We start from the raw sequence: 17,452 nt of genomic DNA on the forward strand, positions 1-17,452 counted from the left end.
ATCGAAATCATTTTCTCCCTTCGAAACTCGTACGCGGAGAAAATACCTCGTGTTAAATGTACGTGTACGGTAGATATATCCGGGGGAAAGAAAAAAAAAAAAGAAAGAAAAGAAAGACAAGCGTTCGTTATCGAGTAAACGTCACATTTCAAATTACACAGGATCGCTATTGATCCTTATCGCGCGTTTTATTTCACCGTGAAAAAATACAAGAGGAAACGGTCGAAGACGATTTAACGGTTGCTCAAGTGCACGCCATGGTGATAATGAGGGTCCATTCTCGCGTGCAACCAACTGTATGCAATTATCTGGTGGTAATGCGCGGTTGTCGTTAGTAAGATTAGCCGTTTTCTTCAGAGATTCCTTTGGCTGGTCGTCGAACGACGAAATTATGTAACCCGACTACGATGCTTAAAAGGAAATGTTTACCTTGGCGAAACCGAACAGTATTAACAAATTTTAATCAACTCCTTCGAGTTCTTTGCTTTCAGCAAGTGGATTTTGGAAATATTCGCACAACTACGCAAGGGCAAAGCTTTATTGAAAGATATACAAAATGATCACAGTGAGACAACACAGGTCAAACTCGAACTGTTCCTTTTTAATATTGCAGAGATCGTTTGGTTTGTATGTCGTCCAATATCGTTCTGAGTTCTTCGTCCTCTAAACGTCCTTCCAGACTGGGGATCAACGCTTTTGCTTCTTCCGGTGTTTCGGGGCAAAGATTTGCGAGCGACGCTAGCTCAAATTTATGGAGCTTCTTCTGCATAAGTAAACTAAAACAAACAAAATCGATATAAGTGATCGTACTAAATGTTGTGCATTTAATAATGTAAATTATTGCGCTTAATGAAGTTCTTATCGATGGTAATCCTATGCTTAAACGTGACGCTTACTTCCTGACTGCCGCGATAGTCTCTTTATTTTTAAATCGACGGAATCGATTTGTGTACGTTAAGCTCTTCATAAACACTTCCGAGAACTCTTGTTCCTCTTCAGCGGACTCGTTTTGCGCTTTTCTGTGTTCCAATAGCATCGACACCTCCGAGATTAACAACGTCTCTGCATTTTCAAACTCTAAAGAGAAAAAAATTAAGATAATACCATTGGTTCGATCGAGAATGCGTTACCATTTATTAAAATTCATTGCAAGCTCTGGCTTAGGTCCCACTGAGAATTATTTATTTCAAATCGTTACAAGGTCGTCTTTTATTAAAAATTATGCTCTGAATAGTTCGAAACATATTTTATTTATGTGGTTTATTATAAAATACATCTTATGGTATTTATAAAAATTGTACAAAGCAAAATTAATATGTTACAAATATTTTGCACTACAATACATAGTATTTTATTAATTACAGAATTATTTGCATACTATTATGCATACTTACATTAGTTTCAGTCATTTTTTTTTCAATTCTCTAACTTAGTTCAGAATCTTAAATTTAAATCTTAATACGTAATATCACAATTCTGGCAGTACTCGCAAAATATAAAGTGTTCGTTTATAAAATAGTCACATTTTTGCTTCATTACTAATGTAGCAATCATTGATTTGGTTTATTTATATATCCTTTTTCTGTGAGGAAATCATATATTTTACGCGTTTTATTTACATCGATTTTAAGCAGAACTCTGGCTTGCGCCAACCTAAGATAACCATTCTTTTTATTCTCTCCGATCAGAAGTTGTTTAAAATCAAGATAATTAGCAGGTACTATGCGTGTAACCGAACAAAGTTCTTTTTCGGCCGAGGTAAGTTTTTCGTATCCTGGAAGACCTTTAATAATAAGAGGCGGTGCCATTTTTCGTTGTGAAATCACATTCGACATAGAAGTATTAGAACTAATATTGCAACTGGGCAATATGGATTTCCAACTATATTCAGGATTATTCAAGTATTGCTTTCTTTCTCTCTCGTTCTCTTGTCTAAGTTTACTCAATTTTTGAAACATTACGACACTATGAAAGTGCTTTAGACCGTTGTAGCGGAACTCGAACAGTTTATACAAATAATTCTGAAGTTCTCCAGTACGATGTAGACCTTCCATAAAAAAGTCAAACTCCATACCGCTGAGTAATTGCATGAAAATTAATAATCTCTCCGCAAGCGTTCTACTTATCGTACACTCGTATCTTTGTATCCAGGATATAGTTCTTCTAAATGCTATCAAACCGTGATTTCGTATAATTTTTTTTCTTCTCGTACGTTCTCTCAATCTATTATTATACGCCTGCACTATAGCTATTTGCAATGCTTTCCCTAACCCACAATTACCGTTGTCCGAATCGAACTCGTCGTAGTTCAAGTCAGAAATTAACAATTCCGCGTGGTTGTCAAAATTTACTTCAAAGTCTGACCTTGCTGCGTTATATCCAGCCAAAAGCTTACAATTTAAAGTATTGGATGTGAACCTTGGCGGTTCTTCCAAATCTTGTAATTTGTACAAATAAGGAATAGGTTCGCAACCGAATAAGCTTGCTCTCGTTTCTTTGATTATAGGTAATCCTGGTAATGTCCGATTATCGATGTAATGTTGAAGATAATGATTTTTACATTCGTCCGCTGATTTTCCTTGCATTCTTTTCGACATATCTACCCAATTGCCAAAACCACATTCCTGTAATACATCTAAAAATTCTAATTCTTGCTTTGCCGTCCAACCGCTCCCATGGATTAAAGGAAACTCATTCTTTATGATAATATAGTCGTGATCGTTTCTGTGATCATCAATTTCGGATCCACTGGAGAAACAAGAGGGACACAATTCTGTGTTATTACATACAGCACAACGAATGTACGGCTCCGTCAAAACAGATTTGCATACGCGGCATGTTGGGTCTGAAGTAATGATTTCATCCTTTACGACTGATACGTCGAGTTCTACGTCATATTCGATGTTTTCTGTTCTACTCGATGAGCAGTCTGAAAGAGGAAAATCGTTACCTTAGGCCATGCCGCAAAATCGAATACAAGTCGTTCTTGACGTGTTATATTCGTCGTTAAACGCGTAGCGATATCGAGGAAACTTTGACAAATGTCACAAAGTTGAGGTTAGAAACAGTCAAGGAACTCCTATCCGTCTTCTTACTTCATCCATAAAACGTACCTTTTGGAAATTGCAGATCAGCGGCGTCTTCCTCCGTCATATCCGTCAAATTTGGATTGGCCATGTTGTTTTAGCGAGTACGCGCTGCAATATTTTACGAAAAACAACTCCTTAATTGTTTACTGTTAACGGATGAGCATGCTTACTGATGCTTACGGTAGCCGGTGTAATTTAGAAAAGCTACACTAGATGGTGCTCGGATTTGCCGTGTTCTTTGTCGGTAATTCTTTTAATTCTTTGTATCGTGGCGCCGCTATTCGAAAGATGAATTGGATACGTAAAGAAATTAAGTTTACGTTGTGTGTAAAAAAAAAACCTAATATTTTCTAATAGTTAATAGTTGTAAATACGAAAATTAAATAATTAAATCAAGTAGATGGATCAATCTGTATCATTGCAACAGTTACAGAATTAATTTTAAATATTACAGTTTTATCACGTGGAACGGAGAAACGAAGAAGCCGTGAAGGTACAACCGGTTCCCGAATACATCAATTGTAAGTACATTTGAAACATTATCCAACCTTGATAATCACGATAGAAGTACAGACACAATCTGAATATGTAAAATCGTGAAGGTAACGCGTAAAACTATATGCCTTTCGAATACAAAATCGAACAATTTGACATCAAAATAATTAACATGCGTACTAGCATGTCTTTCAAATTAGATACAGTAGACACACGTATAAGTTGGTACGCAGGTATAATACTCTTGAAAAACGCGAACGTAACAAACCATGAAACTATATTTCTTCTTCGATAAAAGAAGTTGAAACTCCGTTTAATTGTATGTAAAAAAAACTTTCTCGTAACATTCCTCGTAAGATAGCAATGTTAACTCATCTCTCGTCGTTTTTCCTTAAATTCACTCATTTTAGTAACAGCAAGTATAGACAATGGATAGTTTGAATAATAGATACGAATACAAATTTCAGATACAGCGATTTATTTGCGACGTTCATTAAATCGAATCGAGTTACTTGCATAAATTTTCGTTAATTCGAAATGAAATATTCATTCTTATCGTAATTAAAATCGTAATCTGCGTTCGATGAAGAACGGTTACACACGTTTTTCTTTCATTTGTTATTCGACGTTTCTCGTTCAAAATTGATTCGACGTATTCGTAACTGTAGAGTTCTGCAGAACGTAGAAATCTCTATTTACGATTTATCAAAAGGAATATTTGAATAACATTCACGAGCCCCCTAACGGTAGATAATTCATTCTTTTTTTCTAATTAATGAAACGAAAGCACGCGATGTAAGCGCATTTATAGCATCGACGTAACGTTACTGCAACGGTAGAAAAATATTAAACAAAGGACTCGGGTGTGCAAACAAGTTCGCCTACGTTATCTTTAATAGAGCAAACGATGGGTGCGAACACGTAACGCAGATACATACTGTTTAAAAGGCGTTCGCACATTGAACTGGTCGTTGAGTCGCCTGCAATTTGCAAAAGGCGTCTGCTTATAATAATATATAGTACGCACATGTATTGGCAACGGTAGCGCGAAAACGTCATGCCAGAATTCTTGATACTTTGACTCGACCATTTTTTCTTTCCCTCAGCATTCTAACGCGTCTTTAATGACAGATACAATCGTTATTACTGCATTACTGATTTCTAACGCAATTGGAAAAGCTGTCGCTTATTTATTGTACCGTCTACGTTGAAAGTTTCATTTCTCTCGTGGAATCGAAAACCTACTAAAAATAATTAAACTAACGTTTCCTCGAACGAGATGAATTAAATTTAAATAAAAATACTCGTGCTATGCAAATCAAATCCTGAGACAAACGTCGTTAGAAGTAACGCCAAAATTGATGATGTTTTTGTTCCTTTTCAATTGTTTCGATGTTCCACAAGTATTGTTAACTTTATCGACGTATCGTTGAATAAAATAGAAAATTCAACGACGCGTAACGCAATAACGTTTCAAGGAAACGAGAAGTGAAAAATGTAACACAATCGGTATCTTTGTTACATTGGAAACGAACATTGAGAAAAGCTCTGAAACCTTAATTGTTTACAGCGCGATGAGCATCGAATCTGTTCACATTTATCTAACAAAATGTCGCCGGACAGTCTAGTATTCCGTTAAAAAAGAAGTAGCACGCCGTTTAAAGAAATCGATCCGTAGACAAGCTTCCAAAACGTCATTTTCACTCCACGAGATTGTGAACGGATAATGCAACAAATTTTCCTCCCAACGTTATGCGATGAAATTCGCGATTTATATTCCACTTCGAACGGTACTTATTCCAGGCCTCCCTGTGTAACAGTTGCTTCGTTACTAATGTTTGATTCATTCTTCATGCACTGGATCTTTCATTCCGAGCAGCGAATGCTCAGCGCGTGTGCATTTAACGCGGGAATTCGATGTTTCCCTGTTTGCGTTACGCAATATCGATGCGATAAAAAGGTGCGATCGTTATTTGCCCATTACGAACCCGTAACCCTCCGATCGATTCACGATTATTGAACGGTCAACCGACCTTGGCCTTCATCTTTCCTTACGAAAGATTTCCCTCGAGACGATTATTCGTTTACAGCCCTCCCGTAATCGGCTGAAAAATTCATAATGTACGTTTATTGCGGCCTGTTGGCCGGTGTTACCGGTTTCATTAAATTTTTTACGAGTCGAGCGCGTCTAAATCGGAAAGATTATCGCCCCGCGAGGTATCTCGTCGCCCGTGAGCATCGTCACGGAAAATTCACGTTTCTCTCTCGCCCGAATCGTGTGAATCGTGATTTCCAACGAGTTTCGCCGTGACGTCGATCGGATCTGCACGCGACGTGTTTCACGCGGCGGACTCGAAAAATGCAGAATCATAAAAGTGATCGTGCAGGTAACCGGTGTTGTTCGTTCATTTCCATGTGCACGTAGAGACGAGCCTCGTCATCGTTTCCCTGAATTCTTAATTCATCGTCTTCCGTGGGCTGAATTATCGTTCGCCTCGCGTACAAGCGATTGCGAACCATTCGACAGAGGACGTCCTATTTCGTACACGTGGCTCGAATTGTAAAATCGGATTTTTGCGAGAAAAAGAAATGGACGCGTGCCGTTGCGGTGGAACATCGTACGTATCGCGGCGTCCACCGCGATTCGCTGGGAACGAGACCCGGGAAGGATTCGATCGCGTCAACGATAACGATTGCTACGGAAATAATGCAAATATATACGAACGTACTTGAGAATTGTACCTTGGATAACAATTAAACTGTGTCGTAAATTTCTCGCGATCTGGATTAGAGGTCGTCCTTGAGACTATTACTACGTTTCCGGGTAACGTTACAATGGGGAAAACACACGGCACGAAAGCTGGGAAATGTTCAAATTGTTATACGCGACATGGTCCTTGTTAAATTACTCCTTTGAATTATGTTTAATTAGTCTTTGGTAAATGGCTGCTTCGTTTTTTCACGGTTGCTTTGACCGTTTGTGACATCATCCGATTTTGTACAGAATGAGTCGATAGGAAGGGTTCTTGGAAGTATCTCGTTATCTATTGATACGATAAAAAGGAAAAAAAAACATTTAGTACAAAGTATTATATGTATTGCGTTCAAGATTTTGTAGACATCGTCCGATTTCGTACAGAATGAGTCGATGGGAACGATTTCTCGAAATATCTCGTTATCTATTGATACGATAAAAGGAAAAGAAACATTTAGTACAAAATGTGTATTTTATTCAAGAGATCCCGAATAGCTTTTTAATTATCTGATGTCTTGTATCCACTTTCAGAGATACCAAGGTAACCTTTAAGATTGACCAAAGGTCATCTTATCGATCGTTGAATTTGTCTTTAAATTGTCTTTTGCAACGCAGCACTAAAAAGTATTATGCAGTGTCGTTTGAAAAAATCAATAACACCTTAGTGTCTCTCAAAGTGTGAGATAAAATATTAAAAAGTCCTCTCGAATACAATGTATTTTCTATGAAGATAACACGATATTCCTGACAACAATTTCTATATCGACTCACCCTGTATGATGTTAACACAGAGAACGTATCGTACACCAACGTAGTTCGACTATGGTAAATACGAACGAGATTTGTTAAAACAGTCGTCGCAGAGCGATTGTTACGTTTACGGTACAATGTCTTGTAAACAGAGTAAAAAATTTGAAAGAAGTCATTCGTTTTGTAACGTGTCTGTGAACGTGGCCTTAGATTAACGTCGCACGAACGTTGAAGCAACAGACGTTACGTCGGACGCTGTTGTTGGCGAGCATCGTCACCTCGGTCACGCGAACCGTGTTCTAGATGTCCGTAACTGATAATGAAAAAAGTCGTACACCAGACAGTAGTGTTATTCTTACAGACAAGAGAAAACACACGAATAAAACGAACAAAGGGTGCGCTCTATAAAACACGCTAGACTATTGCAATACGCATTTTGTCATGTTGGTAGAAGCAAATTACTCGATCGAATAACGCATACGAATAGAGATATAAAATTTGTAACATCGATCGAGGGAAAGCTTGCTATTATTCCGAACTGAGTAAAATATACATTTTAATTATACAAGCGAAACATTTAACACGTTGATTTTCAGTAGATTTCAATAAAATTTCCTTTCACGTTGCTCTGAATTTCTCCATAATTTATACTCTTTAACCCTAAACCTTTGTTTCGAGCAATTCGATCAGCAATTACAGGCTACACTTTTGAATTGAAAGGAAAAGAAACGATGTCTATGTTTCTGATTTGTTCCGAATTGTATCCAATTACGTTCGATGTCACTCATATTTTTCTATCGACTGTTTTACAGCGTATGAATATTTTTATCAACGATTGGTAGACTAATGTTGTTATAGGTCTGATTCATTAGCGTTCATTGTAAATGCGAACTGCTCAACGTATTTCATCTCACTTGCAAATGTTTGTATACACTTAGAACTTCGTAGAATGATTAACGGTAACAAACAACGGTAAATGTGTTTGAAACAATTGTAACTTTTTCCAAGCAAAGTAACCGTTACTGTCCAACTCGAACTTGTTCCCCTCTCCGAAAAAGAAAATGTTTTCTAATTATGTATAAATACACGAAATAAAAGTTTCAGTGGATTTGTAACTGTTTTCTTAAAACGGAAAAAGTTAAAAGAAAGTTAAAAGTCGAAAAGTAACTGTTATATCGGAACTGATCGAAGGTTTTAACAGTTTCTTTTAAGGCTTGTTCGAAAGTCCAGGTTACTATACTTCGATGTCAATAAAATTGAAACTCAAGGCGCGAAGGTCTTCCCGATTCTAGCGATATTCGATTTTGAACGCAGCAGTCGGTTTTCATTATTACGAAACTTTTCTAAAATATGCGTAAGTAACATTCGCGTAAGTAACGAGACGCTAGAAAATGATGCAGGTTTTTATAGCGAAGCACATTATTTATTGCTATTTTCTGACGTTGGGCGTGTTATGCAAACAGTGATGTAAAACCGCAGAACCTGACGTGTTGTAACAGAAACTGCGATGGATGGTTGTACGAGAAAACTTTGTATCAATTGCATTACTTGCATTCTGAACTCCAAACTTTTGTTCCACGGTATAAGTTTTCAGCATCGGCAGCGTTGACCTATAAAATACCATATCCTCGTCCTCGTTCTCATATCTTCGCGTCGTTTCTATAAAATTAAGAAATTTATCTTGTAAATTAATTTCTCTTCGCCGTTTTCCGTGCAAAATTATTCTTATCGGTCTCATCCTCGTCTATTTTTGGGGACACTGTCTTCGAAATCGTCGATCTCGTTCGATTCCATTTCGATGTTGCTATTTGTGGGTAGCAACGATTCTCGAGATTCGTTTAAAAACCTAACTGGTCCGTATTCACGTATCGCGACACTCTTCTCGCGGAGCCGGTCTTATTCTCGTTTCGTCTCCTTAAACTCCGGACATAGTTATTTCGAATGCTTCTCCATTTGGAGACAATTTTGTCCACTGCAAAATGAAGAGCAACGTGACTCTAATAATCCTCTCGATTAGATACCGGCGAATTAATATGTTTTTAAATATATACACTCGAAGGAACAGACAGGTTTCCATGAACTGGAAGTGGTCACGCTTGTTTAAGTAATGGGGTGTGACATTTAGAAGGGTTTTTAAAAAAAGAAGTCTACTAATTTAATCTTACAGCTGTAAAATAAATCTTTAACGCTAACTGTATCGGCACTTTACGCACACTTACGTCATTCTTATCGTGGTTGATAATTTGATTAGTTATGAAATAAAGATCATATTTTTTCGAAAGGAATACAAATGATATCGAAACAAAATAAGAGTTTACGTGAAATTAAATGAACGAAAGAACTAACGAATAATGCAAAATTTTAAATCAAATTTTAAAACGATCGTTTGACCGAGCAGGCTACTGTTAGTGTTAAACGTTAAATTTTCTACTACATATCTAAGCGAATGCGAGTAGTCTTGAATGTTTCCGTGATGGGGCTATTTTTATTTACAAAGAATTACTTTGCCATTTTAAAGTACCAAAGACCTACCAATCTCACTTCAACATATCTAGTTTTTTTTTTTACACTATAAAACCCACTACAGGGTTATTAGCAGCATGCACATTGCTGTGCATACTAAAGATACAGAAAATAAATTGACAGGAGTCTTGTCTTAAGGATTACGTGAACGTACAATATACAATAATACACAATACGTTACTATTGTTAAATTGTTGAAGAATCATACGTATGTTATTGAGTACTCAGTAGAGATTAATTATAGTTGCAGACTGTGATTAGAGTTCCTATTGTCTTCAAGATTAGAACACCGCCATATTATATGGTTGAGATCCTGCACTAGGCATCCACATTGATATTGCACAACGTAAAGAGACGCTTCTTTTGCCAGGCTGTCCGTTTTTTCGTTAAAAGTTACACCAATACGAGAGAGGAAATCCAGTAGAAGACGAGTTTCCCATTGCCTGTGAATTAAGCATTTGTAAGCCTTTGAATATCGAAGACGAAAGGATTGATTTTAATATTGCTTGGACACTTGTCAATGTATCTGTTCACGAGAACCATTCTCAATTTATATATTTCTTCGATCCCAAATTTCCATAAAATTTGTCGAATAACACGTTTTTAGAAAAATCGACGTACGCACAAATCACTACATTTATCGTTGCACCCTTTTGCACCAATAAATCATGTACATCTATACGACTTCCACTTTGCTGTTTCTCATTATTCAACGATAAACAGAATTCTACGATACAAAAGCCATCTGCGTACAGAATATACAATATTATTATTTTTCACTCATCGATAACCTTCTTTTCGATTTCGGTTTTTCCTGAAAATTCCAACGTCACGATCGCTGCAACGGTCGCTGCAACAATCCCTCCGTCTTCTTCTTGCAATCTTTCTACTCGCGATGGGGACACGTCCCATAGAAAAGGGGCGTCTCTCTATTTCCGTTATCAAGACTTCTAACGTCCATTAGAAATATTCTCGATGGCCTCGAAATTAAGCCGCTCCTTGTGCGCGGTTGGATCGCTGGCACTGGTTCGTTGGCACTGTGCAACGCACATTCTGGCGTTACTCTACGCTGCCGATGTGCACGGACGTCACTTGTGCGGCTGCACGGCTGCATCCGCTGTAACGAACGTGCCGTCGTCCGTCGCAACGCCCGGTGTTTGAACGCTCGTGAGACCGTAACCATACGGTCTGCAATGTGCCATCCTTTTTCGCTCGGTCATTTTCCTCTTACATCGTGGATAATATTAATTAACCGTATACTGACATTTTTTTCGCGGAGAAAAGAATTTTCATCGTTTCGTGTATCGTCGCGAATTGATCCAAATTTTCCGTTGGTTGTGTTCCTTTCGTACACCGAAATTATTGGGTTGTTCGGAAAGTCGTTTCGTTTTCCAAAATGGAGATTATATATAATTTAATCAAATGTTTATACACTATAAAAAAATCGTGTTTCATTCTCACCAAAAAAAAAAGATAATACTTTTTACGTATAGTGATCATCGTTTGAAAATGTTTTCACATTTATCTTTAAAAGAACTATCCTGTAGAGCATTGTAATAAAACAACGAGAAAGAGAGTAAAGAAAGAAATGTTTTGCTGTTCGTAGTATTTTAAAGAAAAATTTGGCGGAGAATATAGGATTGTGAAAAAATGTTTTCCCGATATCGAGTGTTTGTCCGTCTCCTAGCAAGATTCCGATAACTTCGGTTAAGTATCGCTTCGGACAAAATATTTTTTTCGAGAATGTCTATCGCCACGTGTTCGAACCAGAGACCCCTATTTCACGCGTATTTCGTTACACGTGTATTTCTATATTACAGATGTACTTTGTGAAACTATATATTTCTATATTACACGTGTATTTTTTATCACACATAACGTAGTTATATACTTATACTTGTCACGTTTACGTTAATCAATTAATAAGGACATAGATCTGCTAAAATATGTGAGTACACACACGTATGTACACTTAAATATCGGTGTATATACGTGTATTAAAAACACGGATATTTAATTTCTCAATAAACGGTACACGTGTCCCGTGTACACGTGTACTTTACTACACGTTTAAAACCGCGATCTCAATTACACATACATATAAAAGTTCATATCATATTTTATTACCTACACAATGATTGTTGAAACGACACCGCTTTGGTATCGCTCCGTCTCTAAATGGACAATATAAATCAACCTTTAGTGCATGACGCCGCGATTATAATTTCTTTGGTTTTGCAGAAGAAAACTAACAACGAGAACGATGACGTACTTTCTTCGTGGAAAAAACATCAGCGTATGACTAATTATTAAATTCGCGCAAACTACTTGGAGAATAACATTTATTACTTCGCGAAGAGTCGATAAATTGTAACAAAAGAGAACAATTTGTATCTTGGAACGTTAAACAATATACGTATATGGAAAGTAACGAAAATTATTTTCGACCTCGTGTTGTAAACAATTGTCGTGACTTTCGTGTTATAAAACAATTGTCGAAAGTCACTTTTATTTTAACATTTTACTCGAGTCGCCCTTTTCAACCCTTTGCACTCGAAAAGCGACCGAGACTCGCCGACCGATGCACTGGGATATTTATAATTTTTCAAAGTTTACATTTTTCAAGAGGAAAACTTCCTTCGTGGCTCGAGATAAATAAAGTATCTTCTATACGAAATATCTCGATGAGATAACATCCACGTTTATTCAACGATTTATTTTCACATCCGATGTAAAAGATTTCTCTGAGGTTTCTTGCGTAGAAAAATGCTTCGAGCGCAAAGGGTTAACCCTTTTCACTCGAGAGGCGATCCTCGATCGTCACTTAATTCCGTGTACTTTCTCCAATTGGGAAAACCATCGTGCTTTGAAATTGAAATTAAAATTCAATTACTCCTTTCTCGTAAGATGTAAACATACGTATATGAAATGTAGAAACGAAAATGCTCCGTTTGAAATTAATTACACGATTCGAAGGATTTCGTCGAGGTGTTAGTTTCTGGTAGCAGAGAAAATAAATGTTAATAGTTCAAGAGACCGGGCAAATTTACGATACGCGACGTTCGATTCGTTGGAGGCAAAGAGAAGCTCGTTTTCGAAACAACGGAAAATCGTTCCCCGTGTTTCTTTTTCCTCGAGCGGAAGTCGTCAAAATGGCAGCACGGCCGTCGCGGTGATAAATAAAAAGGGAAAATCGACGTGAACGACGACAGAGTGCTCGAGCCGCGAACGTAATTCAGGACGAGTCTTCGTTACGACGACACCTGAGGTTCTTTCAACGCATAAACTAACGCGCGTGAATCGAATAGGTGTATTCAGCGTCGAGTCAACCTCGAGAGGCTGGATCGGATACGTTACGAAGGTATTCAGTTTCCCGTCACCCGTGACTTCCGTATTCACGACGAAGGGCGACTTCCTCGTGCGGAGATAATGAACCCCGAGGAGCCGGACTTCTCGAACGCGAGAACGCTGCAGTTCCATAATCTCGAAGTCGAAGACAACGCGAAAGACGAGAACGTTCGATCGATACGGGGGAATATCTTCGACAACGTTTATAAACTGACCACCGTCGAAGGGTACGTATATGCATATGTTTCGTTAAATTCGCTCGAACGACGGGAATTCTTTTTTTTTTGTTAATAAAATATGTATGTGAAAAGAATCCCCGTAGAAAGAAAGAACAAAACACGTAGCGTTAGAATTAGGTTATACGGAAGATACAAGTTGTCGCAGTATCTCGTTACGTGGTCGAAGAATTAATGAAACGAGATTCCAAACGAAATAAATACGAATCGGAACGATGAGTATCGATGATTTTAAAAAAGTATCTAGTAAGCGTATATTTATGCACATTGCCGGATATTCGTTGCTAGATCGCAACTCATTTGTTAACATCGTTTAGAATTACGTATCGATCGATTCTCCATTCACCGGAACGTAAATTTGTCTTCTTGATTTATTGTTCGTTCTTCGAGCGTTCATAGCGACCACCACGATAAAGTATTTCATCAAGGATTCCGACATTGTCAAGGGGTCTTGTTCGACAATGACGAAGCGATTTATAAAAATTGCATTCTAACTACAATTTGAATATACTTGAAATCGGAGAAACTTACTCGCGAATGAAGAAAGATGATCTTCGCTGCAATGGTAATCTGTATATTAATTTTTAAACGCGACCGACCTTGCACAGTTACCTAGTATTATTTTCTCTTATCGTGACGAAGATATTTCCAACGGACTAAAATATTCATCTATTGTGCTTTAATCGATCATTGGGAATGATCTTTGTTCTATTGTTTCTAATCGTTGGTACACACTTGAAATTTCATAGACAGAACAAACGAGAAACACCGCGTCGCTGCAAAACTTTTCCCCCGGAATGACACTCGGAAGAATCGAACGAGTCCGGTTCACGATACGTGTACTTGCGATCGAAGAGACATCTTTTTTCGGTTGATAAATAGCGCAGCACGGTCGCTCGAAGTTTCTACCTAGAATCGCGGATATGAAACCGAGCGATACTTTCGTATATAAATAAACCGTCAGACAGTGGTGATTAACGGTGGAAAATGTTATTGTTGCCAGACGTTCCCGTTATTTTTACATCGAACCGACGTACGGGATGCGAAACGGGGAATATTCGTTTCCAGGGAAACTGCCGGAACAATGAGAACTTTCCTTTATTTTTCACAAGTAAACGCGCGAAGAAAGGTTCCCCTTAACGAGTGGAACTTTTACATTTACGTTGCACACATTTCACTCGTTCGACACCGTACGTGTAAACGATCGGCCGATTCTTGCCGCGGGATCGTTCAACACCGTGTACACGGTGACACCGATAATTTTTTATTTCACATTCGCGCAAACTATATAGCCCAACGTTGCGTACGCGCGATACAGTGCTAGGAATACTCAATCGGCCTATTTACTACATTTTATTTATTCATCGATACAAACACGAGCTCCACGGACGAATGGTAACGTGTTCCGTGGCTAACGGTTTTCCAACCGATCGGCGATGGCGAACGCGTTAAAGATAGACGAATCGTTGGAGAGTCCTGTTGCTGGGACAAAATTCTATTCAGGGTAGTAGATGTGTGTCCAATTATTGCCACTTTGAGCTCGTCGCGTAACGAGAACGGGTATCTAAGCTCAAAATCGTTCCAGATTGGATCGTGACGTTACTCGAGGTCTTTTTTATGTATGAAAATTTTTATAGACGTTGAATACGACGAATCGAGTAAATGCTAATCAATAACACTGATGGAGATTGCTAATACTAATAGTCTCATCGAAATCGAATTCAAAATGATCGCAAAACGAGATCCGCGCTCGTTGATCTCTCCGAGCGTCTCGTCGAGATCACGGATTTATTTTCCTTCGTATCCTGTTCCTTCTCGATCGGTGAAAGGAAAATAACAGACGAAGATGATTTCTTTCGAAAGGGTTATCGGACCTTTTACGGCTCATTTGCGACTCCAATTTACCTCATTAGCATCGCCATCGGCGTTTTGGTATAACGGAACACGCGCCATACACCGTAGAAGAGACGAGCCCGTCTCGGGTACAAACGGTGCAAGATACACTTTACGATGCGTTTTATTATACCGCACGGTATTGCTTCCGCCGAGAAGTGGGCATAAAAATGTAACTGAAATTAATCATCTTGTCCCTTCAATAACGATGCTAATTAACACTTTCGTGGTCGGTAACTCGTTAACTGCGCTTTCTTCTTTTTAAAAGTGGAGAACCATTCGCGGAGCGTAACGTCCTTTTGCGAATTGAAACCGAGTGTCTCGATCGTGGTCCCCTTTTCTCAGATCGAAATTATTTTTCTATTTACTTATCGATCCTCGATGAAGGAAAACTTTCGATAGAATGTAAATTATTATTTTTTTTTCCACGATAAACACTCCGAGAAACGATTTCTAAACGTTACGTTCTTCTTTCCATGAAAGAATACGTTACATTGTTGCGTTTCGATTGCAAGAAAGTCATTACTTCAAAGAAAACCAAAAACAAATTTTCAATACGTAACTTTTCCCGTAGCAGCTAGTAGCAGTCAATATTCTTTCTCGTAACGAAGATGAAACTTTATTCTTTAAATTGGAACGAAAATGGACATCGAATTCCACTGGATTCGTAATTAAAAAGTGAAATAAAGATAGAATACATTCGATTGGATAAAGCTCAAGAAGCATCAAGAATGTAAAACTGTACTGCTTAATTCCATGGTGTATTATTCAATATCGAAAAGCCAAAAGAACTGTGAACAAAGATTCTAATTTCCAACGATTTTGAGATCGACCGTTTCAGAAACCCGTGACCATGATCAAAAAATAAACAAACAGTAAAAAGAGTGGTGTTAAATCATGACTTGTATAATCAATCGACTACTGGTAAAGAAACCCGTCCACTGTGGAAATACTTTTACAAAATGACTTTTGTCCCCTTTTTAGGCGCAAATAAACCCCATCGTGCGTCGTTCGGTGGTACTGCACGATGGCGAAGACGCGAACGGATCGAAGAAACGAGCAAACCGCTGTTCAAAGGCGTTGCGCATTTCTCCTAAAATAATCGATTCGTACGCTTTTGTTCCGCACGCGGCGAACGTCCACGCCGGATGAATCACTCGCTCGGAGCGACTTTAAATTAGCCGCCGAAATAGAGGAAAAAGAACGATTTTTCGAGGTCCGAAAATCGTCCGATTTAAATTCAGCGGAGGGCTATAACGCGCGGAGGACGCGCGGTAGTCGTTTCTTGTGCAAATATACCGAATAACGCACGGTTCGTTTAGAGATTGACCCCGTGATCCGTGACGGTGCAACTGCACAGGAACGAGAGATACGCGCGCATTCTGCATCCAATCCGAGAACTCTCGACCGACCTTACGATCGCTTCGTAAACATTCTTCGATCGTAGAACGGCCACCATAGCCGGTTACGTGCAATTATTATGATACCGTGAGACATCGAAACGACTCATCGCTCGGAGATAACCCACCCCTGGATAACATCGACCGATCTTTGCCCTTGTAAAGCACCAAACAACCCACGGTCTAGGGATAACACCACCTAAATGACACAAAAAACCAAACTTCATCACACGCGAATAAAGAGCTGGTCTATATGTAAGTCTTACCAGCGATTACTACGCGTCAAACTGTTACTTCGTCTTTGTATTTTTTTACCTTCAAACTGTTATTCTACGGAATTTCTTAGTCGATTGTGTCGTGTTACGGGTTTACTCGGAACCGAGCCGTGACAATACGAATGAATATTCATCGCGCGCTCGACTGCGGAGACGATAGAACGGATTCACGATGAATCCCTATTCGTGCACCCGGACGACGAAATTACGCGGTTCTAAAGCAAATTGCGATTTACGTAAGCGCTCGAGACCAAGGTAACGCGTGAAAATACCGCAAAAGCGAAATTGTCCATGGGGGGAGGCCCTGAGATCCACGAAACTAATCTGGACGAAGCGAAACTTTTTTCTTTAATCGTCCGCACACCTGTCGAGCGAAATTACCTCGCGTTTGTATCAATTGTATTTAGAACAGAAGGAGCTCGTTACGGGTAGAAATCGCGACGCGGTTCCTCCTTTTTAACCGTGAATTCGCATCGAAACGGAAACGCGCATTGTTCGTCGAGCGAAACTTCGCGTCGAGCTATCGACGACGCGCGTGGTGCGCGAAAAATATGGAATTACTTTCACCGTCGTTGATTCGCGGCGAACTTGACTATTTTTCGATGTTCGCCGCGACGGTCCAGGAACACTGAAAATTTCATCGAACGAATCGTTTCGTAACGTATCACGCGGGATGATGTTCACAATG

At 38.8% G+C, this 17,452-nt stretch overlaps 2 protein-coding genes and 1 pseudogene across 4 annotated transcripts; all 3 read right to left on the reverse strand.

The window, feature by feature from the left end:
- Positions 1 to 520: 520 nt before the first annotated feature.
- On the reverse strand, positions 521 to 3,262 carry Ada2a (Transcriptional adapter 2A). Of its 2 annotated transcripts, XM_076306617.1 has the most exons (3): positions 3,114 to 3,262; positions 897 to 1,077; positions 521 to 776 (listed from the first exon to the last, which is right to left on the reverse strand). In XM_076306617.1, exons 1-3 carry the CDS (start codon positions 3,175 to 3,177, stop codon positions 602 to 604), a joined length of 420 nt encoding a protein of 139 aa, XP_076162732.1. In that variant the 5' UTR covers positions 3,178 to 3,262; the 3' UTR covers positions 521 to 601. The 2 variants fall into 2 exon arrangements, with proteins under 2 accessions (XP_076162732.1, XP_076162731.1); XM_076306616.1 differs by lacking the exons at positions 521 to 776; positions 897 to 1,077 and adding an exon at positions 1,375 to 2,929.
- A 5,256-nt stretch (positions 3,263 to 8,518) lies between these two features.
- Positions 8,519 to 8,827, reverse strand: LOC143144384 (uncharacterized). The gene has a single exon (XM_076306727.1). The coding sequence runs from the start codon at positions 8,825 to 8,827 to the stop codon at positions 8,519 to 8,521; it is 309 nt and encodes a 102-aa protein (XP_076162842.1).
- A 95-nt stretch (positions 8,828 to 8,922) lies between these two features.
- On the reverse strand, positions 8,923 to 10,814 carry LOC143144916 (uncharacterized; annotated as a pseudogene). Its single transcript, XR_012991557.1, has 5 exons — positions 10,705 to 10,814; positions 10,606 to 10,649; positions 10,404 to 10,562; positions 9,821 to 10,055; positions 8,923 to 9,061 (listed from the first exon to the last, which is right to left on the reverse strand). The product of XR_012991557.1 is annotated as an uncharacterized LOC143144916 (transcript).
- Positions 10,815 to 17,452: the final 6,638 nt, after the last annotated feature.

The sequence above is a fragment of the Ptiloglossa arizonensis genome, chromosome 3, assembly GCF_051014685.1.
Source record: "Ptiloglossa arizonensis isolate GNS036 chromosome 3, iyPtiAriz1_principal, whole genome shotgun sequence".
In the NCBI taxonomy this organism is placed as follows: domain Eukaryota; kingdom Metazoa; phylum Arthropoda; class Insecta; order Hymenoptera; family Colletidae; genus Ptiloglossa; species Ptiloglossa arizonensis.